General features: G+C 40.8%; 1 protein-coding gene across 2 annotated transcripts in view; it reads left to right on the top strand.

Annotated features, from left to right (window-relative positions):
• Positions 1–26,888, top strand: part of LOC108698168 (ras-specific guanine nucleotide-releasing factor RalGPS1) — a 183,120-nt gene that overhangs the window by 30,669 nt on the left and 125,563 nt on the right. For both annotated transcript variants that reach the window (XM_018229456.2, XM_041572316.1), the window contains exons 3-6: positions 158–284; positions 5,049–5,156; positions 5,703–5,753; positions 26,627–26,710. In XM_018229456.2, the coding sequence (XP_018084945.1) occupies positions 228–284; positions 5,049–5,156; positions 5,703–5,753; positions 26,627–26,710 (300 nt within the window). In that variant the 5' untranslated portion in view covers positions 158–227. The remainder of the gene's footprint in view (positions 1–157; positions 285–5,048; positions 5,157–5,702; positions 5,754–26,626; positions 26,711–26,888) is intronic.

Genomic DNA, 26,888 nt, shown 5'->3' on the forward strand with positions numbered 1-26,888 from the left:
AGGAGGTGCCATATTGATTCCCTTATTCAGTACAGTATGAGGGTATAGCTTATTGTGTGCCCAGAACATTCCTTCTCTTTATATTTGTATTTATATAAATAGGTGGGAGTTGCCATGTGACAGATCAGACTAAGAAATGACTCTTTTCCCCCCGCAGGTAATTTTTGTCTGCAGAGGTGCATCAGCAGCTGAGACTGATCGAATCTCCCAGCATCCCGTGGGGGAGCATGTATAAGAGGAATGGCCTAATGGCCAGTGTGACAGTCACGGCCGCTACACCAGAGGTTTGTGCAGTTACTATGGGAAATAATCATTATTATTATTATTATTATTATTATAAGCTGATGTTGGTTGTTGCATTTTTATCTGCTGCCAAGGACAAGGCAAAGAGCCTTATGATGTATAAGCTGCCCCCTTGTACTGACCGACGTCCCCCCTAATGACTTGGGGTTCAGTCTGGGGCTGGAATCTGTACAACAGTAGCCAATATACAGCTCAAGCCTAGGAATGTTGCATAATAATTATACTTTATTATTTAAAGGGGAAGTAAAAGTCTCTGGGTGTTTTTCCCCAGACAACTAAATTATAGAGCTCGGTTGGTTTCATATAACAGTTATATTGAAAGAATTCCCCCCTGACAGGTTGTTTATACCCACTGGGTGACTGACTTGCCCCCCCCTCATTGGCATTAACCCCAATGTTGCTGCCCGCAGGCCCAGGTAGTATTGTGTGCCCAGTCCCAGACTCCTTGCATTGGGCTCTGGCTCCCGTAGCTTTAATGAGGAGGATTCTGGGCAGTGATTATAAATAGAGCTCCTTGTCCTGTGTTGGCACAACAATCCCAAGGTGTAATCCTTTTTTATTAACATATTCCACTGTTGGTTCTCTTCCCATTGCTTGTGCCCAGGCAGGTTCTGTAAATAAAATATAGATTTTCTAGCCGTATTTATCTTACTTGCCCTAGTGAGCTTGCAATCTAACATCATTATCACAAGTTTTCTGCTCCATTTCAACACATGCTCATATGATCCCCCCCGATTTGGGCACGTATTAATGAGCGAATTTATACGCCGGTCGTAAGAGAAAACGCCCATTGACTTTAATGTATTTGAAGAAAAAAAGTCGCCGTAAGAAAAAATGCCCATTGACTTTAAAGGCTATTTTGGGAGATTTGACAAATTGCTTCTTCTTGGGGCGTGTACCCCCTATATCCACCTGTCCGCTTCCTTTATAGATGTAGTACCCCTAAATCCAACTGCCCACTTTTTATATAGATATAGTACCCCTATATCCACCTGTCCACTTCTTATATAGATGTAGTACCCCAATATCCACCTGTCCACTTGTTATATAGATGCAGTACCCCTATATCCACCTGTCCACTTGTTATATAGATGTAGTACCCCAATATCCACCTGTCCACTTGTTATATAGATATAGAACCCCTATATCCACCTGTCCACTTGTTATATAGATGCAGTACCCCTATATCCACCTGTCCACTTGTTATATAGATGTAGAACCCCTATATCCACCTGTCCACTTCTTATATAGATGTAGTACCCCTAAATCCAACTGTCCACTTCTTATATAGATATAGTACCCCTATATCCACCTGTCCACTTCTTATATAGATATAGTACCCCTATATCCACCTGTCCACTTCTTATATAGATATAGTACCCCTATATCCACCTGTCCACTTCTTATATAGCTATAGTACCCCTGTATCCACCTGTCCACTTCTTATATAGATATAGTACCCCTATATCCACCTGTCCACTTCTTATATAGATATAGTACCCCTATATCCACCTGGCCACTTCTTATATAGATATAGTACCCCTATATCCACCTGGCCACTTCTTATATAGATATAGTACCCCTATATCCACCTGTCCACTTCTTATATAGATATAGTACCCCTATATCCACCTGGCCACTTCTTATATAGATGTAGTACCCCTATATCCACCTGTCCACTTCTTATATAGATATAGTACCCCTATATCCACCTGTCCACTTCTTATATAGATATAGTACCCCTATATCCACCTGTCCACTTCTTATATAGATATAGTACCCCTATATCCACCTGGCCACTTCTTATATAGATGTAGTACCCCTATATCCACCTGTCCACTTCTTATATAGATATAGTACCCCTATATCCACCTGTCCACTTCTTATATAGATATAGTACCCCTATATCCACCTGTCCACTTCTTATATAGATATAGTACCCCCTATATCCACCTGTCCACTTCTTATATAGATATAGTACCCCTATATCCACCTGTCCACTTCTTATATAGATATAGTACCCCTATATCCACCTGGCCACTTCTTATATAGATATAGTACCCCTATATCCACCTGTCCACTTCTTATATAGATGTAGAACCCCTATATCCACCTGTCCACTTGTTATACATGTCCTTTAATTTACATTTTCACCCCATCTTTGAGATGCCCGTGGAATCCTTTCCTGCCCATTTAACCCCCCCGGCTCATGACTTTTAACCCTTTTCTATACCAGAGTGGATGGTGTAATCACAGCGCAAACTCCTATTGGCGACGGTGGATCATTATCATGTGACTTCCGAGTTCCCGGGAATCCAGAGCAGAGGAAAAAGCAAAATAATTAACGACTCCTCCATGTGATAATTCTTCCTGTTGTGTCGACTTGCTCCCTGCTATTTGTTCCAGTAGGGATGTTGCACAAACGTTCCCAAATATTTATCCCAAACCTGGAATCTTGCCACACACACCCCCCCCATGCAGCACATTCCAGCCGAGTGTTAGGACAGATATCATTGCCGGAGACTAACAGGGAGTATAAAGAAGCTTAACTTTGCCTTTCATTCCCGCTAGGATGTCTCTGAGTTCAGGGCTTTCCCTCTGCGGCCCCCCAGCTCTAACCATAATAAGGGGCTGCTGGGAATAATTGGAGAGCAGACCTGTAATACTTGGCCCTTTAATTATTGTCAGTCGGTTGGTTATAGAGACATTTGATACCCCAAGCCTCCCAGCCAATCATTTTCAGACATTTTTTCCCCTTCCCTTTTATTGCGCTGAACAAATGACCCCGATATTGGAACTGTGTTCCCTTTCATCTCCGACCCAAGAACCTCAGCGTCTCCCCCACTCACCTCACTCATATTCCCATTCCATAATTCCAGATTTAGAAAATACCAAAATGCCTCTATATCATTTTTATTTTATTAACATAATTATTAGGTTTCAGTTGATGAGAAACCCTCTCGTTCCTATAAAAACCCTCTTTTCTGCTTATGGAAAGATCTATTTTCAGTTAAATGATAGTTACAGGGATATAGCAAACGGCCGGCTGGGGGCTACTGTATTTTTCCATGATACGTGGGCTGGTTTATTAGGTTGTCTCTATTTTTTTGGCAAGGAGGAGTTTCCACGGGGCTATTGGGCACTACATATATAAAGCATAGACAACCAGGGGGTTAATGCCGTGATTCTGACCGTATCTGCAGATTCAGAAAAAAGTCGAGAAAAAAGATGAATAATGAATGTTTTATTGAGCTGTAGAAAGTCACATTGGCCTGTGCACCCCCATTCTCTGCCTTGGAATCGCCCACAAGACTGGGACCCGTTACAATGAGTTTATTTGAACGTTCCGCTACCTGGACGCCCAGATCCGGGGAGACAGACAGACGTACTGAAATAGATATTATTTTTGAAATTTTGCCATAAACCTGTAAAATCCAATCGGGCCGGCGGTCGGAGCTCTCACATTACTGTACAAACGGCTCCGTTTACATTCCCGGCCAACTGTCAGTTTAACGGTGTTGACCTGCGGGTTTAACCAGCGCCCAAAATGTAAATTCCAGTCAATCCCCGTCTTTTTTCTCTTCCAGACGCAGACAGTTTAGGCAGCGAGTGCCAATCAAAGCGAATAAACAAAAGTGATTTATTTCATATAATTGGATGTGTGTCACCTGGTTGGTTAGGGATAAACCACTTGTGTAGCCCGTAGGTGTGAAAATGAAAAGGTGTCTATTGATTGGCCTATTAGCTTTGCATAATTTCTGCGGCCCGCTCTCCAAGGGAGACGATTTTATAGCCAGATGTATTTATACCGACCTTATGTACACGGAGCTCATGCTGAAATATTCTATACAAGGAACAGAAAACTGACATTTAGTCTTCCCAGACGCTGACCTTTTATACTGCTGATATCATGAAACTGCCCCCGGCTGGTATTAGAATGGCAAATCTTTAAATGAACTGTCAGTATGATGTAGAGAGGGATATTCTGAGACAATTTGCAATTGGTTTTCATTTTTTATTATTTGTGGTTTTTGACTTATTTAGCTTTTTATTCAGCAGCTCTGCAGTTTGTCATTTCAGCCGGCTGGTTGCTAGGATTGCCGAATTACCCTAGCAACCATGCATCGATTTGAATATGAATAGGAGTGGCCTGAGATGACTCCCGCTTGAAAGCTGGAAAGAGTCAGAAGACAAAAGCAAATCATTTAAAAACTATAGAAAATAAATAATGAAGAGCAGATGAAAAGTTGCGTAGGGGGTTATTTATCAAAGTCCGAATTTATCTCAATATTTTCTGAAAAAAACTCTGACCAAATCTGGGCTTATTTATTAATACTCTTTCCCGAAATTTTTTTTTGCAGGAAAAAAAATCAGTTTTTTTTTTTCAGATTTTTCATCCGATTTCGGATTTTTCAAGAAATCATTGGGACTTCTCCCATTGACTTATATGCAACTTCTACTAGGTCTGAGATCCCGGATTTTCTGATTCTGACTTTTCCATCCTTGGGGTTTCATAAATTCAGAATTTTTTTTTTTTATATAAAAGTCAGATTTTATATAAAAAAAAAATCAAATTTTTTTTCGAATTTAGTAAATAACCCTCTAAAAGTTAACTTAAAAGTTGCTGATGCAGAAGGCTACGCCTGGCACGCGTCTGCTCGCGAGATTCCTCCTGCATCAATGTAAAACTGCTGGAGTCATGAAAATGAAAAATATCAGTCATTATTATTATTATTATTTTCCAGGGCAGCAGTAGTTCAGACTCTATGGATGGACAGAGTTCGGACTATGCCAGTAAGAGTTACGACGCGGTGGTGTTCGATGTGTTGAAAGTGACTCCCGAGGAGTTTGCCGTAAGTACAAGTCACCCATGGAACATTCCGACGCCCTTTTATGAAGCCCAGGCTGGTCTTGTTTATCACTTATTTGGGCAGCAAACAGTCACGGTTTTGCTTAAAGTTGAATAAAGCCAATCATCGATTGGTTGCTATGGGTTACTACCCTGGTGCTGATTTGCCCAGTATTTTTGGATAACTGGTCGCCTAGGATCCCCTGATGGGTGGGTGTTACCATGGTTACAGCCTGCAACTGCTCTGTAAAGGGGAACTGAACTCTCCATACCCTTATTGGGGCCCCTATCATTTATTAACCCTTTTTTCATTATAAGCTTTGGCTTCTGAATAGTTTGAATCTATGGCCATTGATTTGTTAAATCTTTCACCTTGGCTGGAAGGGAGGCCGGGTCTTATTTATAAACCACTGTGCAAATTTGCACCGGGGCAGTAACCCATAGCAACCAAACAGCTTTTTGTTTTTTTTTTCAGAGAAGTGCAGGCCGAACCGTGAAAGCAAATACCCGATTTTTCCTACTGATCTTGTACCCCCCATGTCTTTTGCAGAGTCAGATCACGCTGCTGGATGTGCCGGTATTCAAAGCGATCCTTCCAGAGGTGAGTGTCCGTCATTCCTTCTCTCCTTTCCCCTGACCACCACCTTCCTCAGCCCCGGCCAATCATTTTCCTTTAATTGTTGGAATATAAGCCGGCGTGTATGGTGACAATGGTACAAGATGGAACATATGAGCGTGTGGGAAAGGGGACGCGGCTTTGGTGTTTTAACTGCAGTCTGTAATTTCCCTGTTCACAAGTTCTGCCATTCTCGGGTTTGTTTTCCTATTTGGTCACTCGGAGAAGCCCCGGCGGTAGCCAAGTCTAGCAGCTCGGCTATTTTCCTCTGAGTAAACAGTGAGCAGGAACACACACAGAGCTCACTGGAATTCTCTCCCATAGTGGCAGGGACTCTCTTTCCCAGCATTCTCTCTGCTCCTGTGTCTCAAAAAGCACTTTTAAGAAGGAAAGCTACCCAGGTAGTTTATTGCCAATAGATTAACCACAATAGTGCAAGCTATAAGAATATATTAATTCTGCAGAATGCTTTACCATACCTGAGTAACTGCTCTAGAAGTTATCTCTGTTTGTTTAGGATAGCAGCTGCCGTATTAGCTTGGTGTCCAGAACAAGAAATCCAGCAGCGCACTCAAATTGATGCAACAATCCGTAGTGTTTTATTAGCCAATTTATGAACAGAGAAAAGGGCGATGTTTCGGGCCCTACTGGACCCTTTATCAATTTGATCAACTTTATCAGTTGACCCAAAAAGCAGGCGAGGGTCTTCCAGTTCAGCACCTGAGACCCACACGGGTTTAATGAAGGTAGAGCACTCCTAATTACTATATTAGCTTGGTGTGACATCACTTCCTGCCTGAGAAGAGCAAACTGAGCATGCTCAAGCCCAAGCCCTGGAGGTTTAAGCTGAAAACAGGAAGTCTGATACAGAAGCCCATGAGTACACAATAGAAGGAAAGAAATGCGGTGTTTCTTTTGGCAGAAGACTCTTTGAGGGTTTACTGGTGAATTTATATAGACCTTTCTGATAAAGCTCACTTAATTTTAGCCTTCTCCTTTAATGGCAGATAGCTAATGCTGTGTTACCAGGAGTCACGGGCAACATAAACCCCAGGGGAACACTTAAACCATCAAGGTCGTATTATTGTCAAGGATAAGGAAGGTCATTTTATGGTTTAACACAAACAAAAACTACCCCAACAAGCCCAGCCCAGCCAAGTCAAACTGGTCCTGTAGCAATTGGCCATGCTGAGCTAGAATGGACCAACTAACGGCACCTCCCCTCAGCATGTTCCTTCATGGAGGACAGGGGTTGGTTGACACTTGATAGTCCATCTCCTGAATTGACTTGACCTTCAGTGTGACTGTAGGGAACATGGCCTGCCAAATGGGCTCACCAAAATCATCCTATGTCTCACTTTCTAATCTGTCCAGAGAGGTCATATGCAACCACCTAAGTTGAGGAGTCCACAGCTTCAATGAACACCTCCTGGCTTGTCAAACTGGCCTATGTTAGGCAAGTGAACCATGTTCTCCCCTTGAGGTCCTTCAAAATTTGGGTGCTTAATCTAGGAAAACCACAAAGGTGTCCATCACTTGGTTTAGCTTCTCCCTGGTCTTGTCTTCTTCTCTTGCCAACCTGGTGTGTCTCCTGTTAATGTATAAGAAATGGGTGGAAGGTCGCACTCTTAAAACAACGAGGTCCCCAAATGTTAATACTCGAAATAAGGAAAGCGAATTGCACACTATATCTAAAAAAAAAATCAAAAATTAGCCCTTTCATCAAAAATAGCCCAACGCGTTTGGTCTTGGTCAGGGGAAAAATTACAAAAATAATAAGAAAGACCTGGATGATAAGAAATGTTTTTTTAGAGTGCCGTCATTCTCCACAATTAGACCTTAATGTTCAACATTGATTCTGACCATTATAGGCAAAGCATAACTTCCCCAAAATCTGGTTTCAGGAACTTCAGCAAGTGCATGATCCTAATCATGGGATACCTGTGCCTTATATAACCACAAAATCCATATTTTAAAGAACAAACCTCTCCCCCATTTTTTTCTCCAATCAAACAAACCTTCCCCTCTGAAAATGTTAAGGGGTCACTTTGCCTCTTTGTCCAGCCAAATAGAATGGGCCTTCTTACCCCAATACTCAACTCCATGCCCCTGAACTGTGCTCAATCACAAGGCTACGGGGTAGTTCACCTTTAAGTTAACTTTTCGTATGTTATAAAATGTACAATTCTAAGCAACTTTTCAATTGGTCTTCATTATTTTTTTTCTAGTTTTTCAATTATTTGCCTTCTTCTTCTTCTGTCTCTTTAAAGCTTTTTCAATTTTTCTTCATTTTTCTTCAAACTTTTCAATTGGTCTTCATTATTTTTTTTCTAGTTTTTCAATTTTTTGCCTTCTTCTTCTGACTCTTTTCCAGCTTTCAAAAGGGGGTCACTGACCCCATCTAAAAAACAAATGCTCTGTAAGGCTACAAATGTATTGTTATTGCTACTTTTTATTACTCCTCTTTCTATTCAGGCCTCTCCTATTCATATTCCAGTCTCTTATTCAAATCAATACATGGTTGCTAGGGGAATTTAGACCCTAGCAACCGGATGGCTGAAACAGCAAACTGAATAAGAAGCTAAATAACTCAATATCGACAAATAATAAAAAAATGAAAACCAATTGAATATCACTCTCTACTAGTGATAAGCGAATTTATTGCCCAGGCGCAAATTCACGATGAATTTCCGCATTTCGCCGCTGGCGAATAAATTTGTAAAATTCCTGAGAAAATTCGCTGGCAGCAAAATATTTTTTGACGCCCAAGACAATTCTGACGCCGACGTTGGCGACAATTCTAGGCGCCCATTCACTTTAATGGGCATCAGAATTGTCGCCGGCGTCGGAATTGTCGCCCTCGTCAGAATTGTCGCCGGCGTCAAAAATATTTTGACACCGGCGACAAAATTCACGTCTCAAGAATTTTTTGTTGTTTCTCAAATTTCGTGGGAAATTCGCAAATTTTTCTGCGAAACGGGAGAAATTCGCCCATCATTACTCTCTACGTCACACAAAAAAATTATTTAAAGGTGAGCAACCCCTTTAAGGGGAGATATCTGTTTATATTCAGTGTGTTTTATATATCTGTGTATTTACACAAGAGTAGGAGTAGCTGTATGGCCAGATACAGAGCGATTATTCTTCTGTGTTTTATTAAATCTGGAATTTAAGAGCATAGGGGAATCCATAATTAAATGTGCCTCATTTGCAGTTTAATTGACTGTATCAAACTCGCAGAGATTAGGATTCCAGGCCAAGTTTATGAAGAGAGTCGTATCATTAATCACTCGAGAGACTGGGAACTGATGAGCATTCCTTCCTCCAAAGGGATAAAGCTTTATATAATGGCACAGCATAAAAGTTTGGAAACTGTGGCCTAGTCTGAACCGAAATTCTAAATGTAGACAGTACAGTATGAGGGTATAGCTTATTGTGTGCCCAGAACATTCCTTCTCTGTATATTTGTATTTATACATATGGGAGGAGGAGGTGCCATATTGATTCCCTTAGACAGTACAGTATGAGGGTATAGCTTATTGTGTGCCCAGAACATTCCTTCTCTGTATATTTGTATTTATACATATGGGAGGAGGTGCCATATTGATTCCCTTAGACAGTACAGTATGAGGGTATAGCTTATTGTGTGCCCACAACATTCCTTCTCTGTATATTTGTATTTATACATATGGGAGGAGGGAGGTGCCATATTGATTCCCTTAGACAGTACAGTATGAGGGTATAGCTTATTGTGTGCCCAGAACATTCCTTCTCTGTATCTTTGTATTTATACATATGGGAGGAGGAGGTGCCATATTGATTCCCTTAGACAGTACAGTATAAGGGTATAGCTTATTGTGTGCTCAGAACATTCCTTCTCTGTATATTTGTATTTATACATATGGGAGGAGGAGGTGCCATATTGATTCCCTTAGACAGTACAGTATGAGGGTATAGCTTATTGTGTGCCCAGAACATTCCTTCTCTGTATATTTGTATTTATACATATGGGAGGAGGAGGTGCCATATTGATTCCCTTAGACAGTACAGTATAAGGGTATAGCTTATTGTGTGCTCAGAACATTCCTTCTCTGTATATTTGTATTTATACATATGGGAGGAGGAGGTGCCATATTGATTCCCTTAGACAGTACAGTATGAGGGTATAGCTTATTGTGTGCCCAGAACATTCCTTCTCTGTATATTTGTATTTATACATATGGGAGCAGGAGGTGCCATATTGATTCCCTTAGACAGTACAGTATGAGGGTATAGCTTATTGTGTGCCCAGAACATTCCTTCTCTGTATATTTGTATTTATACATATGGGAGGAGGAGGTGCCATATTGATTCCCTTAGACAGTACAGTATAAGGGTATAGCTTATTGTGTGCTCAGAACATTCCTTCTCTGTATATTTGTATTTATACATATGGGAGGAGGAGGTGCCATATTGATTCCCTTAGACAGTACAGTATGAGGGTATAGCTTATTGTGTGCCCAGAACATTCCTTCTCTGTATATTTGTATTTATACATATGGGAGGAGGAGGTGCCATATTGATTCCCTTAGACAGTACAGTATAAGGGTATAGCTTATTGTGTGCTCAGAACATTCCTTCTCTGTATATTTGTATTTATACATATGGGAGGAGGAGGTGCCATATTGATTCCCTTAGACAGTACAGTATGAGGGTATAGCTTATTGTGTGCCCAGAACATTCCTTCTCTGTATATTTGTATTTATACATATGGGAGGAGGAGGTGCCATATTGATTCCCTTAGACAGTACAGTATGAGGGTATAGCTTATTGCGTGCCCAGAACATTCCTTCTCTGTATATTTGTATTTATACATATGGGAGGAGGTGCCATATTGATTCCCTTAGACAGTACAGTATGAGGGTATAGCTTATTGTGTGCCCAGAACATTCCTTCTGTGTATATTTGTATTTATACATATGGGAGGAGGAGGTGCCATATTGATTCCCTTAGACAGTACAGTATGAGGGTATAGCTTATTGTGTGCCCAGAACATTCCTTCTCTGTATATTTGTATTTATACATATGGGAGGAGGGAGGTGCCATATTGATTCTCTTAGACAGTACAGTATGAGGGTATAGCTTATTGTGTGCCCAGAACATTCCTTCTCTGTATATTTGTATTTATACATATGGTAGGAGGGAGGTGCCATATTGATTCCCTTAGACCAGTGGTCCCCAACCAGTAGCTCGTGAGCAACATGTTGCTCTTCAGCCCCTTGGATGTTGCTCCCAGTGGCCTAAAAGCAGATACTAATTTTTGAGTTCCTAGCTTGGAGGCAAGTTTTGGTTGTATAAAAACCAGATGTACTGCCAAACAGAACCTCAATGTAGGGTGACAATCCTACTAAATGGCCAATCACACCACTTATTTGGCACCCCAAGAACATTTTTCATGCTAGTGTTGCTCCCCAACTCCTTTTACTTCTGAATGTTGCTCACGGGTTCAAAAGGTTGGGGATCCCTGCCTTAGACAGTACAGTATGAGGGTATAGCTTATTGTGTGCCCAGAACATTCCTTCTCTGTATATTTGTATTTATACATATGGGAGGAGGGAGGTGCCATATTGATTCCCTTAGACAGTACAGTATGAGGGTATAGCTTATTGTGTGCCCAGAACATTCCTTCTCTGTATATTTGTATTTATACATATGGGAGGAGGGAGGTGCCATATTGATTCCCTTAGACAGTACAGTATGAGGGTATAGCTTATTGTGTGCCCAGAACATTCCTTCTGTGTATATTTGTATTTATACATATGGGAGGAGGAGGTGCCATATTGATTCCCTTAGACAGTACAGTATGAGGGTATAGCTTATTGTGTGCCCAGAACATTCCTTCTCTGTATATTTGTATTTATACATATGGGAGGAGGAGGTGCCATATTGATTCCCTTAGACAGTACAGTATGAGGGTATAGCTTATTGTGTGCCCAGAACATTCCTTCTCTGTATATTTGTATTTATACATATGGGAGGAGGTGCCATATTGATTCCCTTAGACAGTACAGTATGAGGGTATAGTTTATTGTGTGCCCAGAACATTCCTTCTGTGTATACAAAAGTGGTTTATGGGATAAAAGCAAATAAGGAGCAGTATGTACCTGTATCAGAGATATTGGCCGATATCCAGAGGAAGTGAGTGTGTAACCGTATCCTCAGCCAGGAAACTTTTAAGAAAACATTTCTTCTTTGAAGGGACGTATATTGGAGTTCTGAGGAAGGCATTTATTTTATTATCAGATGGTGCAGGTGAGATATGACATGGCGTAGGGAGGGCAGGGGCATAAAATGGAAATGAGATCTTGTCGGCAGTTGCAGTGAGTACGGGGCGAAGACAAACAGGCACATTGGCAACCAGCAAATAGAGGGAGGGAGGGAGAGAGAGAGAGAGAGAGAGGGAGAGAGAGAGGGAGGGAGGGAGGGAGAGAGAGAGGCATCTAACCAGGTACATAGGCCTGTCTAGAACTATTCATCCAGATATTCTTAGTCCTTAGAGCAGTGATCCCCAACCAGTAGCTCGTGAGCAACATGTTGCTCACCAACCCCTTGGATGTTGCTCCCAGTGACCTCAAAGCAGGAGCTTATTTTTGAATTCCAGGCTCGGAGGCAAGTTTTGGTTGTATAAAAACCTGGTCCACTGCCAAATAGAGTCTCAATATAGGTTGACAATCCACATAGGGGCTACCAAATGGTCAATCACAGCACTTATTTGGCACCCCAGGAACATTTTTCATGCTAGTGTTGCTCCCCAACTCTTTTTACTTCTGAATGTTGCTCATGGGTTCAAAAGGTTGGGGATCTCTGCCTTAGAGCAAGGGAATTAACATGTGTCAGCCAGAAAGTGTTTTTAGTTACATTTCAAAGCTAAAACACACAATTTTGCCCCTTTGCAAGTTCAAACGTCAGGGCAATTGGAAACTAAGGAAACAGAATTGTGTTTCCTCGTTAGAGCGCCAGCTTTATGCCTCCTTTATAAACGACAATTAAAATGAAATCCTTTAGCAAAGTGTCGAAATCACCACTTAAGGGCATAATTATTGCAGCCCGAGTTGTATCGATATTTAGAGACTTTATATTTTAGATAAGCGCGTCGAGAGAGGGTGCGGCGCCCTCCGAACCTTTTACAGTCTGATAGAAAGCGGATGGAAACGTTTGTAAAAGTAGGAAAACGATGGCAGGATTTTACCAGAAAAGGGTTATTGGGAGTGGAGGAGTATAGGAGGAATAGGCACAAGGCACACGTATGTGCTATGAGAGCTTTACTGGCTCCAACTCACTTACAAAAATCTGTTCAACCAAAGTATCCCGACATTCCATCTGAATTGCCACGACCTCATGTGGAACACTCCAAACTGCCACCATAAGCAATGTCAGCACAAGAACTGTTTATAGGGAGCGGGGGGTTTCTATGGGTGGTAAACTCATTGGACTCATTGGATGCCACTAGATAAATGGCACCTCACCATGTAGCCGTCTGGATTGGGCAGATGCCAGGAGGACACTATGTGCATGAATGGCTAATGCCAACAGTATTTGTTGGTGGAGAAGGAACTATGGACTGGGGCTGTTTCCATGGTCTGGACCCTTGGTTCTATTGAAACCATGAGGCTACAGGTACAGTGACATTCCTGACAATTGTGTGTCCTACTTTGTGCAACAGTTTCAGCATAATAATGCCCCATGCACAGATCCAGGTTCGTAGAGAATGGGTTTGCTGAAATGGGAAAAACCTCAACCAAGAGCCCTCAATCCAACGGAACCCCTGTGGGATGAATGGGAGCCTGATCCCCAACATCAGTGCCCAATCTCACTAATGCTGTTGTGGCTGAATGGAACCAACTCCCAGCAACAACCTTTCATCATGTAGTAGGAACCCTTCCAGAAGAGATGGGGCAGTTATAGCAGCAAAGGAAGAGGCAACTTCATCTTAATCCCCTTGTTTTGAATATGAGGAGTTGGACAGGCAGGGGGTCCTCACACTTGTTTTCATGTATTGTCGGACTAGAATGGAGCACAAGCCAGTTTAAAATCCACTTCTCATCCGTAACAATAATTAACCCGTAGCTATGTTGATGTAAATGACTGACCTCTTGGCACCTGCATCTTTCTTGGGTTGGAAAACTTGTAAGATGATCGTTGAGTTTCCCTTTTTTTTTTTTTTGGAAGATTGGTTTTAGGTAAAATATATTTTAATTTCTTGGCATTTCATGAAGGAAAATGAAATAGTTGATCTGGGTCCCAGCAGAATTCATTAGTATCATATGTAGGGTTGCCTTTACTAGGAACTAAGGAAAGTGGGTATGAGGTATAGACGTGGAAAAGGATCATTTGTTCATTCGTTTCCCGTATGGAATAAAAAGGAGACTGTAAGGGAGGCGGGAGGTTGCAGCGGCACAAAGTGTGGTCGAACAATCTGGATCATAAAATGTTTCATCTGTTTGGCCTTTAAAGGTGCCAATGGTGAAAGCAGAAGACTGAGGGTGGAAAAGGTACAGACAGTAAAGGGAAAGCTTGGCACGGCCGTAGGAAAGTGAATGCAAACATGGTCCCTGTTCGGCACTGATTAGAGCCAATGACTAATTTTATCGTTGGTCCGTCTAGTTTTAATTCAGCCTCTGTGTCTCAGTGTGATTGCATTCAGCTCTGGGGGAAGTGTGCAAGTATCACATTACTCGGTGAGCTAAGCTTAGGAACATCACACAGCTGCCCCTCTCCCACACCAAATCCTATTAAACCCTCTGCTCCTGCCTGGTGCTCAGTATATTATCATAGCCACACAGGAGAACTTAGAGCTCAGCATTCCCCTTCTTAGATGCAATGATGAAGGGCTTTTTCATTTCATTCTAAGTAGGCTATCCATTATGATCCTACCAGACTTTCCAAGGAGTCTTTAGCTGTAGCAGAGCTACAATACAGTTGGCTTTACACAGTGTTGGGGCAGATCAACGCCTGTGCGTGTGCTGTATCATAATATATTTACCAGAAGCTTTAGTCAAATGCACTGAAGGAAGGTGTCCCTAATTAGTGCTCAATGTAGTAATTACAGAGAACTGTTGTTATTGGCTAAGCCTGTGTTTCCTGAAAGAGTGGTCCTGTTGGCTATGTGCTTCATTTTCATTGGATATAGGTGGGGGATTTATGAGAGTTCTGTATGTTATACATATCAACCTACGCAGAACCATTTCTATTCTGTTTCATTATAGGGTTTGACAGTCATAGGTTCCACATAAAAGGAACCTATAACCAGTGAAGGTTCCACCATATCTCAGGACTCCTTTTGTAGTAATGTGTATGAAGCTCCAAAAAGGCACCAAAAACTGCCTTACCCTGATATAAGATATTAATTATAGGAGTAGTTCTCTTCATCCTTCCAATGAGTCCAGTCTTCTTCAGATATCAGAGGAGCCTTGGTTTCATATCTAATATTATTAGTCTTACTGGAGACTTGGGAAATGTTCCCCCCATTACAGATTGTTGAAGGACAGAGAGCCTCTTTGAAATGTTTTTAAGGAGAGGTGATGTACCATAGGTTCTTCATCCTTTTAGGGGTCACATTCTATTCCTGAATATTTAGTTGTCCCATCTCTGCTTCTCTCCTTTATAAAGACATTGGCGTAGAACTAATCCTTATTAGCTGCTCTTAAAGGTGTATCAGTAGCCCTATGCAAATAAGTTCTTGCCCCAATATGTCTTCATGGCTTTTAGTAACCTCCTATGAACTCTGCACCTGGCCAGAAACAAGGCTTGGTGGTGGGCACGTTGTGATCAAGCTAATTATGTCTACATATGAGCGTCTACATGGTGTCCTCCATGGAGTGGCGTAGCTTTAGGCACAGGTAAGGGAGATCGAAAAAGTTATAGGTGAAAAGAGGAAAGTATACATGAATGAGATAAATGTAAGGTCATGTTCTAACTGCTTGGAGCAAGTCTAAAATTCAAGCATGTAAGGGGTCATTAAAGGAAAATAGACCAGTGTAGGTCATATAACCTGCTCAGTTACGAGAACATGAAAATGTTCTCAATTATAAAGTACTTTTCCGAGACCTAAACCACCACAACAAGACCTCCTTTTCACATACTCAGCCGGTGGATGGTTTGTTGCTCTGTGAAAGTCATTTTCATTTGACAGTTTTATGAGAGCCACTTTATTAATGCTTGTGGCCAAGTGGTTTTAATAAGAGCCCAACGAAGCGCGCATTAGTACGTGTGTGGAAATCACACAAGAACCGCTCTTGTTTCTTCTCTAGGTCAGGCACAATGATGACATTATAACCGGGGGGATCGGAAATCAAGCCTGGAGTAATCCTTAAAGTGGACCCGTCACCCAGACACAAAAATCTGTATAATAAAAGTCCTTTTCAAATTAAACATGAAATCCAATTTCTATTTTTTATTAAAGCATTCATAGCTGCTGTAAGCTCATTTAAACATCTCAGCTGTCAATCAAATATTGTCTGCCCCTCCTCTATGCCCGTGGCATAGAGGCAGGGCAGACAATTACTTTCACTTTCCATTCAGCACTTCCTAGATGTCACTGCTCTCCCCACATATCCCCGTTCTCTTTAACATTTAATTGTTTAGCCAGTGCATGGGGATGGACATCAGGTCCCCTATTCTGGTGGACAAACAAGATTCTGAGATGATACAAGGCTTTCCTTAAAAACAGTGTCCACAAAATGGCTCCTGCCTGCTTGCTATCATTTTGAATTCCCAGACTGAAGGAAACAAGATTCAAATAATTTATATAGTGTAATTAAAGTTCATTTTGCTTGACTAATGTGATAAAATAGGATTTTGAATAATTTTTTTGGGTGACGGGTCCCCTTTAAAGACTTAGTCTCGTACTGTAGATGATCTTGAAAGCCAACGTGCTTAAGTGTGATGTAAACTTTAACTCGTAATAGGGGAGGGGAAAATTGCTTTCCAGATATCATATTAGTACATTTTAATACAATAAAATGAAATAAGAAAGTTTTATATTAAACTGTAATACAATTTTAATTATTTTAATGGATAGAATTTTAATTACAATCCTACATTTTGATCTGTAATTTTATTTTAAAAGTCCAAGATTTGTTTTAGGTTTTTCTGGGTTTTTCAGTGGTCTTCAAAAGACTTGGCATTCACCCCCACAAGTTCGTCCGTCGGTTGGTGATCACATGCATTTCGATTTATAGATTTTTGGGAAAAGTAGCCTTGACTTGATTTTATCTGGGAGGCTGCAAAATACTAAATTTCTTTATGTCCACTTCCTTCTCTCTTCTATCATGTCCATTGTTCTGATTTATTACAATTTTAGAAGATCTCTGTGAAAAAAGCCCGATTGTGAATAGTCTGGAATCTGAGTTTTCCAAGCTCATATTTTGAAAAAAAATTCCAAAAATTTGAATCAACAGAATTCTTCCGCTAAAATCTGGCAAGTTTCTGTAGAAGACAATGGACGCAGCGTTTCTAATTTTAAAACCAATGTGTTTTTTTTCCATCAAATTTATTTGTTAAAAAATGTGATTGTTGAGGCAATTAAGTTTTCCCCACAAATTAACACTATCTTGAAGATTTATGAGAAAAAAATCGAATCTCAAAATCAAGTGTTGAAATTCGGCAGCTAATACCTGGCTTGTTTCTATATACTTCAAAGGGTGGTGTGTTTTACAGCGCTACGCAATATGTTGGCGCTCTAAGGGGCAGATTTATCAAGGGTCGAAGTGAATTCAAGGGAATTTTCGAAGTAAGAAAAATTGAAATTCAAAGTAATTTTTGACCATCGAATAAGATACTATGACTTTGACTTCAATTCAAAGTAAAATAGTTTGAATATTCGACCATTTGATAATCGAAGTACTGTCTCTTTAAAAAAAACTTCGACTTCAATACTTCGCCAAATTAAACCTGCCGAAGTGTTATGTTAGTCTATGGGGACCTTCTAGAGCAGTTTTCTATGTTTTGTGAAGTAGAAGAAAAATCGTTCGATCGATGGATGAAATCCTTCGAATCGTTCGATTCGAAAGAATTCCATCGTTCCATCGAACGATTTTACTTCGACCGCAAACGGTCAAATTTGTTGAAAAAAAACTTCGATATTCGAAGTAAAGCCATTCGATGGTCGAATTTTGAAGTATTTATCACTTCGAAATTCGACCCTTGATAAATCTGCCCCTGGAATACATGTTAATAATAATAATAACATTCTAGCTATTTTAACATTTTTGTAACAAGTCAATTTTTCAGAAATTGGGAATAATGGGATTTTTAAGGTGATCAGTTTCATTTTGTTCTTGATTATCGAGTTTTCAAGATTTGAGTTTCTTCTTATATATACGACGTTCGAGTTTAGAAAGCCTCGACTGTGGGGGGAAAAAAAACTTGATGGGTTTCAGATTTTTTTTCCTATGGCGGAGATTCAGAATATTAATAAATCAGCCTACCTGCAATTGAGATCAAGCCAGGTGAGATAAATATAGAAATAATCTAGGTATCTGCTTCAAGTAAGCACAACATGAGGAATGGTTTGGGTTTATGTTTGGGCAAGGATCAGAAAGTGGCAACCCCAACATTCCAAACTGAAATTCCAATGGTAAAATCTAGTCCATGTAAAACGAGAAGTTGACTTTGGAACGTCCGTGAAAAATCCATCTGATTTAGTTATGTAAGAAAATAGGTCCTCGGGGAAGGAGAGAAACTCCAAGAGGATTAGGTGATCGTTAAGAGACTGGCCTATGAAACATTTCCTTCACCCCCACTTCTCCTTGAACGTTGTTGAAGGCGTAAATCGTTCCGTAATGCTAGCGGTCTAGCGGAGGTCTGATGTAAGCATCTCTTATGAACTTTGGACAAAAAAAAAAAAAAACCCTTGCATTCCGCAGAGTATACATAATACTTGGAGCTCTCTCAAAGGCCTTGACTACACTGTGGTGTTACCCTTTGTTTCTATTTCGCAGCTTGTAAAAGGCTCACAGTGAAGTCAAAGTACCCCGGCCTCTCCTGGCTGCACATTAGGGGCAACGCAAATATTTAACAGTAACAACTTCGTCTTTAATGGATAAGATTGGAGAGATAAGAAGCCCTCTATAAAATATATAAGGCTTCTCCCTGTACAGGCAAACATAGGGGGCTGTTCCTGCGTAACCCCACTTAACATTTGCCTTCCTTTGGACCTTTTTAGCCCTGTGCCAATGCACATAAAAACAAACCAGAGCAGCTGATGCTTTATATTTAATATGTTCAGTATGTTTATTCTTAATTCTTTTTATATCTTCTTCTTTGAAGGCCATGCGTGCAGCTATGCGCTGCGATTGAATTGCATTACAGGGTGCCAAAATTAGGCAGAAAGCTCTGCATCTAAGCGTGCATATTATGTGTCAGGCGTTCCGGGGAAACAGGGTAAGGAGGGTAACCCCTTCTGTGACATTGATATTGGGACCAAGGCATACAGGCTATGAGTCCTTGGCATTCATGGCATGGCATTTATATTTTACCTTTATTAATGTAATGCAACTCAGTAACACCTTACCCCTTCTCTTCATATGTTGACTTTATCATCTTATTCTACCAATAGAATTTCCCGGCCTTCCCAATATCCGAAAGGACATCCCCCCCTGAAGTAGTCATGGAGGCCTAGTTTTGGTCCTATACATAGACCAAGATTTGGTCAACAGGGACCCCATTGTACTTGGTATGGGCAGTGCTACTACTTAGAGCAGGGATCCCCAACCTTTTGAACCTGTGAGCAACATTCAGATGTAAAAGGAGTTGGGGAGCAACACAAGCATGAAAAATGTTCTTGGAGTGCCAAATAAGTGCTGTGATTGGCCATTTAGTAGCACCTATGTGGATTGTCAACCTACATTGAGGCTCTGTTTAGCAGTACACCTGGTTTTTATACAACCAAAACTTGCCTCCAAGCCTGGAATTCAATAATATGACCTGCTTTGAGGTCCCTGGGAGCAACATCCAAGGGGTCGGAGAGCAACATGTTACTCACGAGCTACTGGTTGGGGATCATTGACTTAGAGTAAGCCTACATGATACACCATGCCAAGCCAGCTAAAAGTCTATTAAAATAGTAAGGTTAATTAATCATGAAATGTAATAGTTGTAATATGGGTCATGAAATGTAATAGTTGTGACATGGGTCATTCTTGGATACTTACTCACAGTAAATGCTTATTAAATGGACTATAAGATGCCAGTGCTTACCATGCTGATTTGATTTTATATTGGAGACTGGGAAGGAATCTTATTGCAAGACCCTATCCGACCATCCGCAATGCCTCGTCTAAGTCTGGATGAATCGACTCCAAGAAAACACTCAAGTTTCAATTATTTGGGGCCTCCACATTATAAGTCTGCAGGTCGACTTTCTTAATATCCTGTTTATACATCAGATGTATTTATTGGGCATGAATGCAATGTTCTGCTTATTAATTCAGCTACATTACCGCCTAATTGCCCGTACTACAGCATGATGAATTCATGGCACTTAAGGCTAAGTTATTACAGCTGCCATACAGGATATACACCATTAAATCTCACGGTGTAAACAAACGCTTAACAAAATAAAGACCATTTGCATCGCTAAACCAACACCATCAATATATTTGTTGAGCCCCGTTCATACGATCCAAAGAGGGCCCTTCCATCTCCGTTGCTACGTGTCACAGAGCAGAGCTCAGAGCTGTGGGAATTTGGATCTCCATTGCGTTAAGTTCTTCATTGGTTCCACAAGCTTTTTCTCATCTGTTAGAAATTTTATTTTCATGATATTTTTGAGAAATCCTAGAAGGTGAGTAATAAAGCCGAGGGATGTCTTTGCCAATGGACCTGGCAGACTTTGTGTGATTAAGTATGCTGACCATCTGTGGAAGAAATGATTAGATAGGGATAATAAAGTAGCCCTTGTGCTGCTCAGAATATCTCCATTTAGCCACTGCGTTCCTGCTGCAAAGGCCATAATAAGCCCATAGTGTCCACAGAATCGTTCCTATGGCTAATGTATGACTAGCTACCACTCAGAGTATAAAGAAACTTCCATAATGAGAATTTGAAGAGATGAACCTGGAAAGTTATAGAGAAAATGCGTGTTTCATATCTTTAGCTTTCTAGATGTCTGGTTTGGGTGGCCTGTGGCTATGTATCGATGCCACGTGGAAGTTTCAGATTAGTTATCCTCGAGTAACCTTTGTTGCTTAATCGTTTGGAAATATATGTTTCTATTTTATGGTTTCTGTGTTTTTTATATGAAGCAGCTGTGTTCCATGGTAGGATCCATATTGGTTGTGGCCTCCTGAAGCCAGAGGATGCCCAGAGCTGCAAACAAGACTTTTTCCCCCCTGTTTTTGGGCACATTTCACTCCGTTTTTCCATGGGTAACCAGCATTGGCTACAAGATGGTTCTAATCCCCTCTATTTAGTTGTAGCGGTAGAATGTATTAGTGGACCAGCTGGCAGCGTTAGAGGAAAATTCATAATTCCCCCAAGTATTAGAAGATGCAGTGACATAGACCAAGCTGTAGCCTCATTAGAGGGCTACACCAAGTTCTAGAGAACATTAGAATGTTTATAGCACTGTGTGAGGACCAGTAACAAAATGTATGTCAAATGATTCCCAGCATGAGATTGTATGTACCCATATTCCTCTCTTGCTCATCAGCTCATCACCTAAGCTTCTTGTGTTTATCCCGGATGGAAAGTTCCATGACTCTGTTGACTACTGCACATTCTAAAAGTTTTGGAACCGAAACCTTTAACATCAGTATTTCTGAGAGGTCCATTCTCCAGGGCCCCCTTTATTCCATAATAAGGTTTTAGATATTGAAAAACATTGGTGTCATCAGTCTTTTTTGCCCAAGGGTCTGTATGACAGCAAGTACGTTTTCATCTCAATACATTTCAGATGGTCCATATCTAAGATATGCTTGTGGAGAAATCTAGGAGAGCAAATAGAGTTCATTCCCAAATCAGCCTTCAGATTGAGTCCCCTCTCTCTATGGGGGGGGGGGGTAGCCCAACAATTTGGAAACCATGGCTGCTAATGTATCTTGGCTGGTGCTTATGCTCACTTGGATTTGAATCTACACCAGTGGATTAGAGTCAGTTTACCTTCATACAAGTTATTGACTGTATCAAGGACAGGCTCTTGAGATACTTCAGAAAGTTTGGTTTTGAAAACAAATCCTACTTTTGTCCTTGTCCTGCTTTTGATTCCTCGCTCAGATTCTTGAAAATGTTTTTGGTGTAGTGTCACTTGGATTCACCAAAATACAAGGCAACACAAAACCATCAATTCCTGGAGATTCCATTGAAATGGCCATGCCCAATTGTGTGGCAGAGTCTCAGCATTTCTGCTGTAGGGACTCCATTCAAATAGAATCTATTCCAAGTGGCAGATATTCAAGGAATGCGGGGAACTCCACACATACTACCGTTGACATTGGTGGGACTAGCAGCTCCTGATTAATTTGTCATCCCGGATTACACTGAGCAAAACCCTAGAGCATATGTTAGGCTGTATAATATTACTGCATGTTGATATTGGAATGTCATCAGACTTTCTACTGGTGCAGTAAATCCGTCAAGGAGAACTATAACTACTATAATGTAAATCCATGTTGGGGGTATCAAATGCTTAAGCCCTAAATCCTCCATGGAACCCAGCTAATTTGCGGAAACACCAACCACTCATATCGCAGGAAAAAACACAATTTACATTGGGGAATTGGATTAATATCTGATAATGTTTCTTGTTCACTGTGCAGTTTCACAGGCTTCGGCACTACTTGGTGTATATTACATAGGAAAGTAGCAGCTGGTTGCATATACTGTATGGGTGTGAGTATTCTTTAAAGAGAAACTAACATGTTATAAAGAAAAGTCTAAGTTACCTTTGGTTTCGATGATCATATAAAACACATTGTTATGGTTTTAAGAACCCTGATCTCAACTCCATTGAACCCCTGAACTAGAGTCCCAAATTTGAGTCAAGCCTGATCAAGCAACTCTCAACAATAATGTTGCAACATCTAGTAGGAACCTTCCCAGAAGAGTAGGGACAGTTATAGTAGCACAGGGATGACCAACTATGGATGCCCTTGGTTTGGCATGAGATGTTAGACAGGGAGGTGTCTAGATACTTTTGCCTATATATTATACTATGTATGGCCATGTCTCTTTGCAGGAGCAGTCTTTTTGTATGAACCTGTAATGACATGTAAACATGTCAAAAGAAATTTTAGCTGAAAAGCACTTTCCCTAATCTATGCCCTTCATTTCCTTGGCGTCCTTAAATGCACCATGTACAAAGTGCACTGTTTTAAGGAAAATGCACAATGGCCTCCAAACCACATTTGATACTTGTTCAAATCGGCAGGTTATTTGGATAGTTTGCACTAGCTTCGATTTCCTGGAATTCTGATCTTGTACTTTGTGCTCGGCTTCTGTGTCGTGGAATGGAAAAGCCATAAATGTAATTTGTCGGCTACGAGTCTTTTACATTCTTTTGTGCGCAGTTTCTGGATTCGCCAATGCGTGGGTACGTACAGTTATTCTGTTTATGTATCCGCTAAACAAAAGTATCAAAACATGCTGCAGCTTCTCTTACCAGAGGCCTTCCAAAACCTCTACGTGGCCTGAAAAGAGTAACATGTTGGGATGTCAGCTGGAAATTGGTGCTCATAAACCCAACTGTAGAGTGCTGATACTTGACTTTATTGCAGTTCACTGTAGGGTTGATGACTGGAACAAGTTCAAATTTTTATATTCAAGATGCCCAGGGGGCAAATCTGAGTTCAGAGATTCTAATATTTTTGCATAGTTTTACAGTTTTGCAGCCAGACAAAGAGCGAAAGAACAACTAAGCATTTCGGTTGGATAATTAGCCCCCACTAGGGACTACCCATAGAGAGTTAACCTTGTATAAGTTTTCCAATACATAATGCTGTTCAAGAGTGACTTCAAGGTCTTCAAGATTATCATTTACTAGTTGAGCTTGTGCTGTTCAATGGCATTAGGTTCTTCAGGTGGTCATAGTCTGGTTGAGGTTGGAGTTATCTCTCCTCCAACCATGGACCAACCATCTGGACATCACTCTAGTGGTCTGTGCCTTGATGTAGCAATGAAAGCATTTTTCAAGATGTTGTAGAGTGCTGTCCAGATTGGCTGGAGTTCTGCTGTCGGCAAGGTAAGGTGACTACAAGTTTGTTGCTATGAAGGTTTCCATCGTCGAATTGTGTATGATTTGGCCATGCATCTGGACCTCTCTGTAATGTTGCTTTTTTGTTTCATTGATGCACCAAAGAAGTAGATATGGAAAGAAGTTGATGGAAGGTACCTCTCCTGTCACCGGATGGAGTTTACTATTGGTAGAACAGATATTTACTCTGGTCAGTCCAGTACAGACTTATAAGTATTGCCCTAGCAAGTGTTAACATTTGTCCTTATTGCGAAATCATTTGATGTCACTGAGTCTTAAAATGTATGTTTGTTGGTAGAGGAGGGAGGGTTGACTTAAAATGAAGTGCTGGATCTGTATGAGGAGTAGTAAATGAGGGCTTGTCCGACGTGCCTAAATGATTGAATTCCTTTAGACACCTTTGTTCAAATAGCCCAGCTAAAGATTTAATGGCAGAGGCATGAGTAGTTCATTTGGTTTTGCTCAGCACATTTCATTAGTCTCTCTGGGAACAGCCACCAGCGTCTTGCCTCGTGTCTCCTGAAGGGAGCTTAGTTATAGTCTTCCTATGAAAAATCACACTAATCTCCAGGCTGAGTTACCCCTTACCATTGACAAGTTTTACATTTATGCCATTTCCGTTGGCCATCCCTGAAGCCTCTGGCCTCCATGTGAATCCAGGAGGACATTCCAACACATGGAAACTGACAAACAAATGTTACATTTACTGTAGCATCTTCCTGTTAACAAACCCGAACCCAGTCAGTCTTTCCAGTGTTTGCTTAGATCCTTTGTCTAAATTTAGATTCCTTCTTTTTTCCATAGGAAAAACCAAGCAGGGTAGAAATCTCTTCCGATGGAAGAGGTTCCCGGGATTCTAAACCTACAATAAATTCTGCATAATCAATTAGAATTGTAATTAAATTCCGTGGTGTATTAGTCAATGTGATTACCATAGAAAGCAGTATCTACATGTACTATTGAAACAGTGGTAGCTTGGTCTGCAGAGCCTGCGATGTTCTACTTAATTGAGCTGGTTAAAATCTATGAATGGTGTAGCTTAACAGTAGGTCAGTAGATTTAGTCTGTCTCTATAATGGCACTTTTGCTTTACCTTCACCACTTTGTAGGTTTCTGGGTCATTTGACACCTATTTGTTACACAACATGTCCTCATGTAGAGTCATTGTCAAGTTTCCCACACCTGTGCTAGTCAATCAAGTTCACACTGTTTTAATGAGACAACATATAAGCACCTGTAGTTCCCCAACTCCAGGTCTCTCCATCATAGAAAGGATAATGTATAATCCAAAATTCAAGGCAACAAGGCTTCTAAGCAGGTAATACCAACCAGCAGATGGTCTTCCTCCAAGCAGATTGGGCAATCAGTAGATTTTTTTGGTGGTTAAAATAAATATCTTGTTATAGTAGATGGCCATCTTCAAAAATATAGCCTGTTAAATCGAAAGGTTTTTGAAGCTTCTCCTGAAGATACAAATGGAATTCCACACTTAGAGGCCAGTAAAATGTCCTTGATCCCACCTTCTCATCTCTGGCCATGTCTGAATGTCTACCTGTTTCTCACTGGAACAGTATCTGTTTAGTTTCTTTCTATGTTAGTGGAGGCAAATTTACAAGGGTTTTTAGAACAAGGATTATTTAAGGCTAAGATGGAACATGTGCTGGAGATAGTCTTTCTACACAGGGCTATTATATTAATAGTGCCATTTAATTATAAGTAAGTTGGGTTGTTCAGAGCTCTCAAGCTTTCGGATCTTTGTAAAGACGTCATCAGAGGCACATTTAGGGCTTTCAGGATATGGTGCACCTAGAGGCAACCTCAAATCTTGGTCTTTGGAGGAGAATACATTTGTAAAACTTTGTTTTTTGGTTCTGGATCCTGGACTGTAATGGAAGAATTTAGTTCATGTTTTCCTCATAATATCCCCTTTCCAGCAAATTCAATAATAAAAAAATATTAAGGAGTTAATGAGAAGTGTTGCATGTTCCTAAAAGGAAGGGATGGGTTGAGCAGAAACTGGGCATACAAAATGAACAGCTTAAACTGGACTTGCTGTAACAGCACAGAATTCCACTGAGCTAAACAAACGGGAACTCTCCTTCCCCGTCCAGGGATGGTTTTGACACCGCCCGTTGGCTTTAGTCCTCTTTATGAATTCCTTCTGTTGGAAAAAACCTGCAACATACCATGCTAGGAACAGTCTGCACCAAATCATTCAACAGAAGAGGGGGGTGGAAAATCCGTTGTCTGAACATCTCATAGCTGTTCCATGCCAAGGCTTACTTGCCCTGTTTGTCTAAATAGTGCTATCACTGACAGCCCCTTCTTTCTTGTGCCGGCCAATCCAAAAGCTTGTTGAAAATAAATGTGCATCTTCTCATTTTTCCTGAACTACATGGGTCCTTCCGTAGGTGTGGTACACAGATTAACTTTCATACAGATCAAACAAACCAACATGTTGGCCCAAAAGCCTTGAGTTGAGAACATTGTGAACATAGTGTTGACTGTTAGTCCTCCCATGTCAGAACAGCAACTTCTCTACTGAACTACTGCTGTACTACTTACTAAGTCTGTGAAACTTTTATGTTAGAGGCAACTAGACTGATGCGCTTCTTGTTTTTTATTCTAGGAACTCGCCAGTTGTGGTTGGAACAAAAAAGAAAAGCACATCCTCGCCCCAAATGTTGTTGCTTTTACAAGAAGATTCAACCAGGTAAATATTAACTTTGGCAATGCCAAAATTCTTAAATTCAGGATCCAGAAAATTATATTTGTAGGAGGCGTCGCTATGATGCCATTTAATGGTGCCATGTCCAGTGCAGACCTTAGATTTATCCAAACCAAATCTTAATTCTGGGGAGCTGACTCTCAAACTTAATGTGGGGCTTCTC

Source organism: Xenopus laevis, chromosome 8L, assembly GCF_017654675.1.
Source record: "Xenopus laevis strain J_2021 chromosome 8L, Xenopus_laevis_v10.1, whole genome shotgun sequence".
NCBI classification, from domain to species: Eukaryota; Metazoa; Chordata; class Amphibia; order Anura; family Pipidae; genus Xenopus; species Xenopus laevis.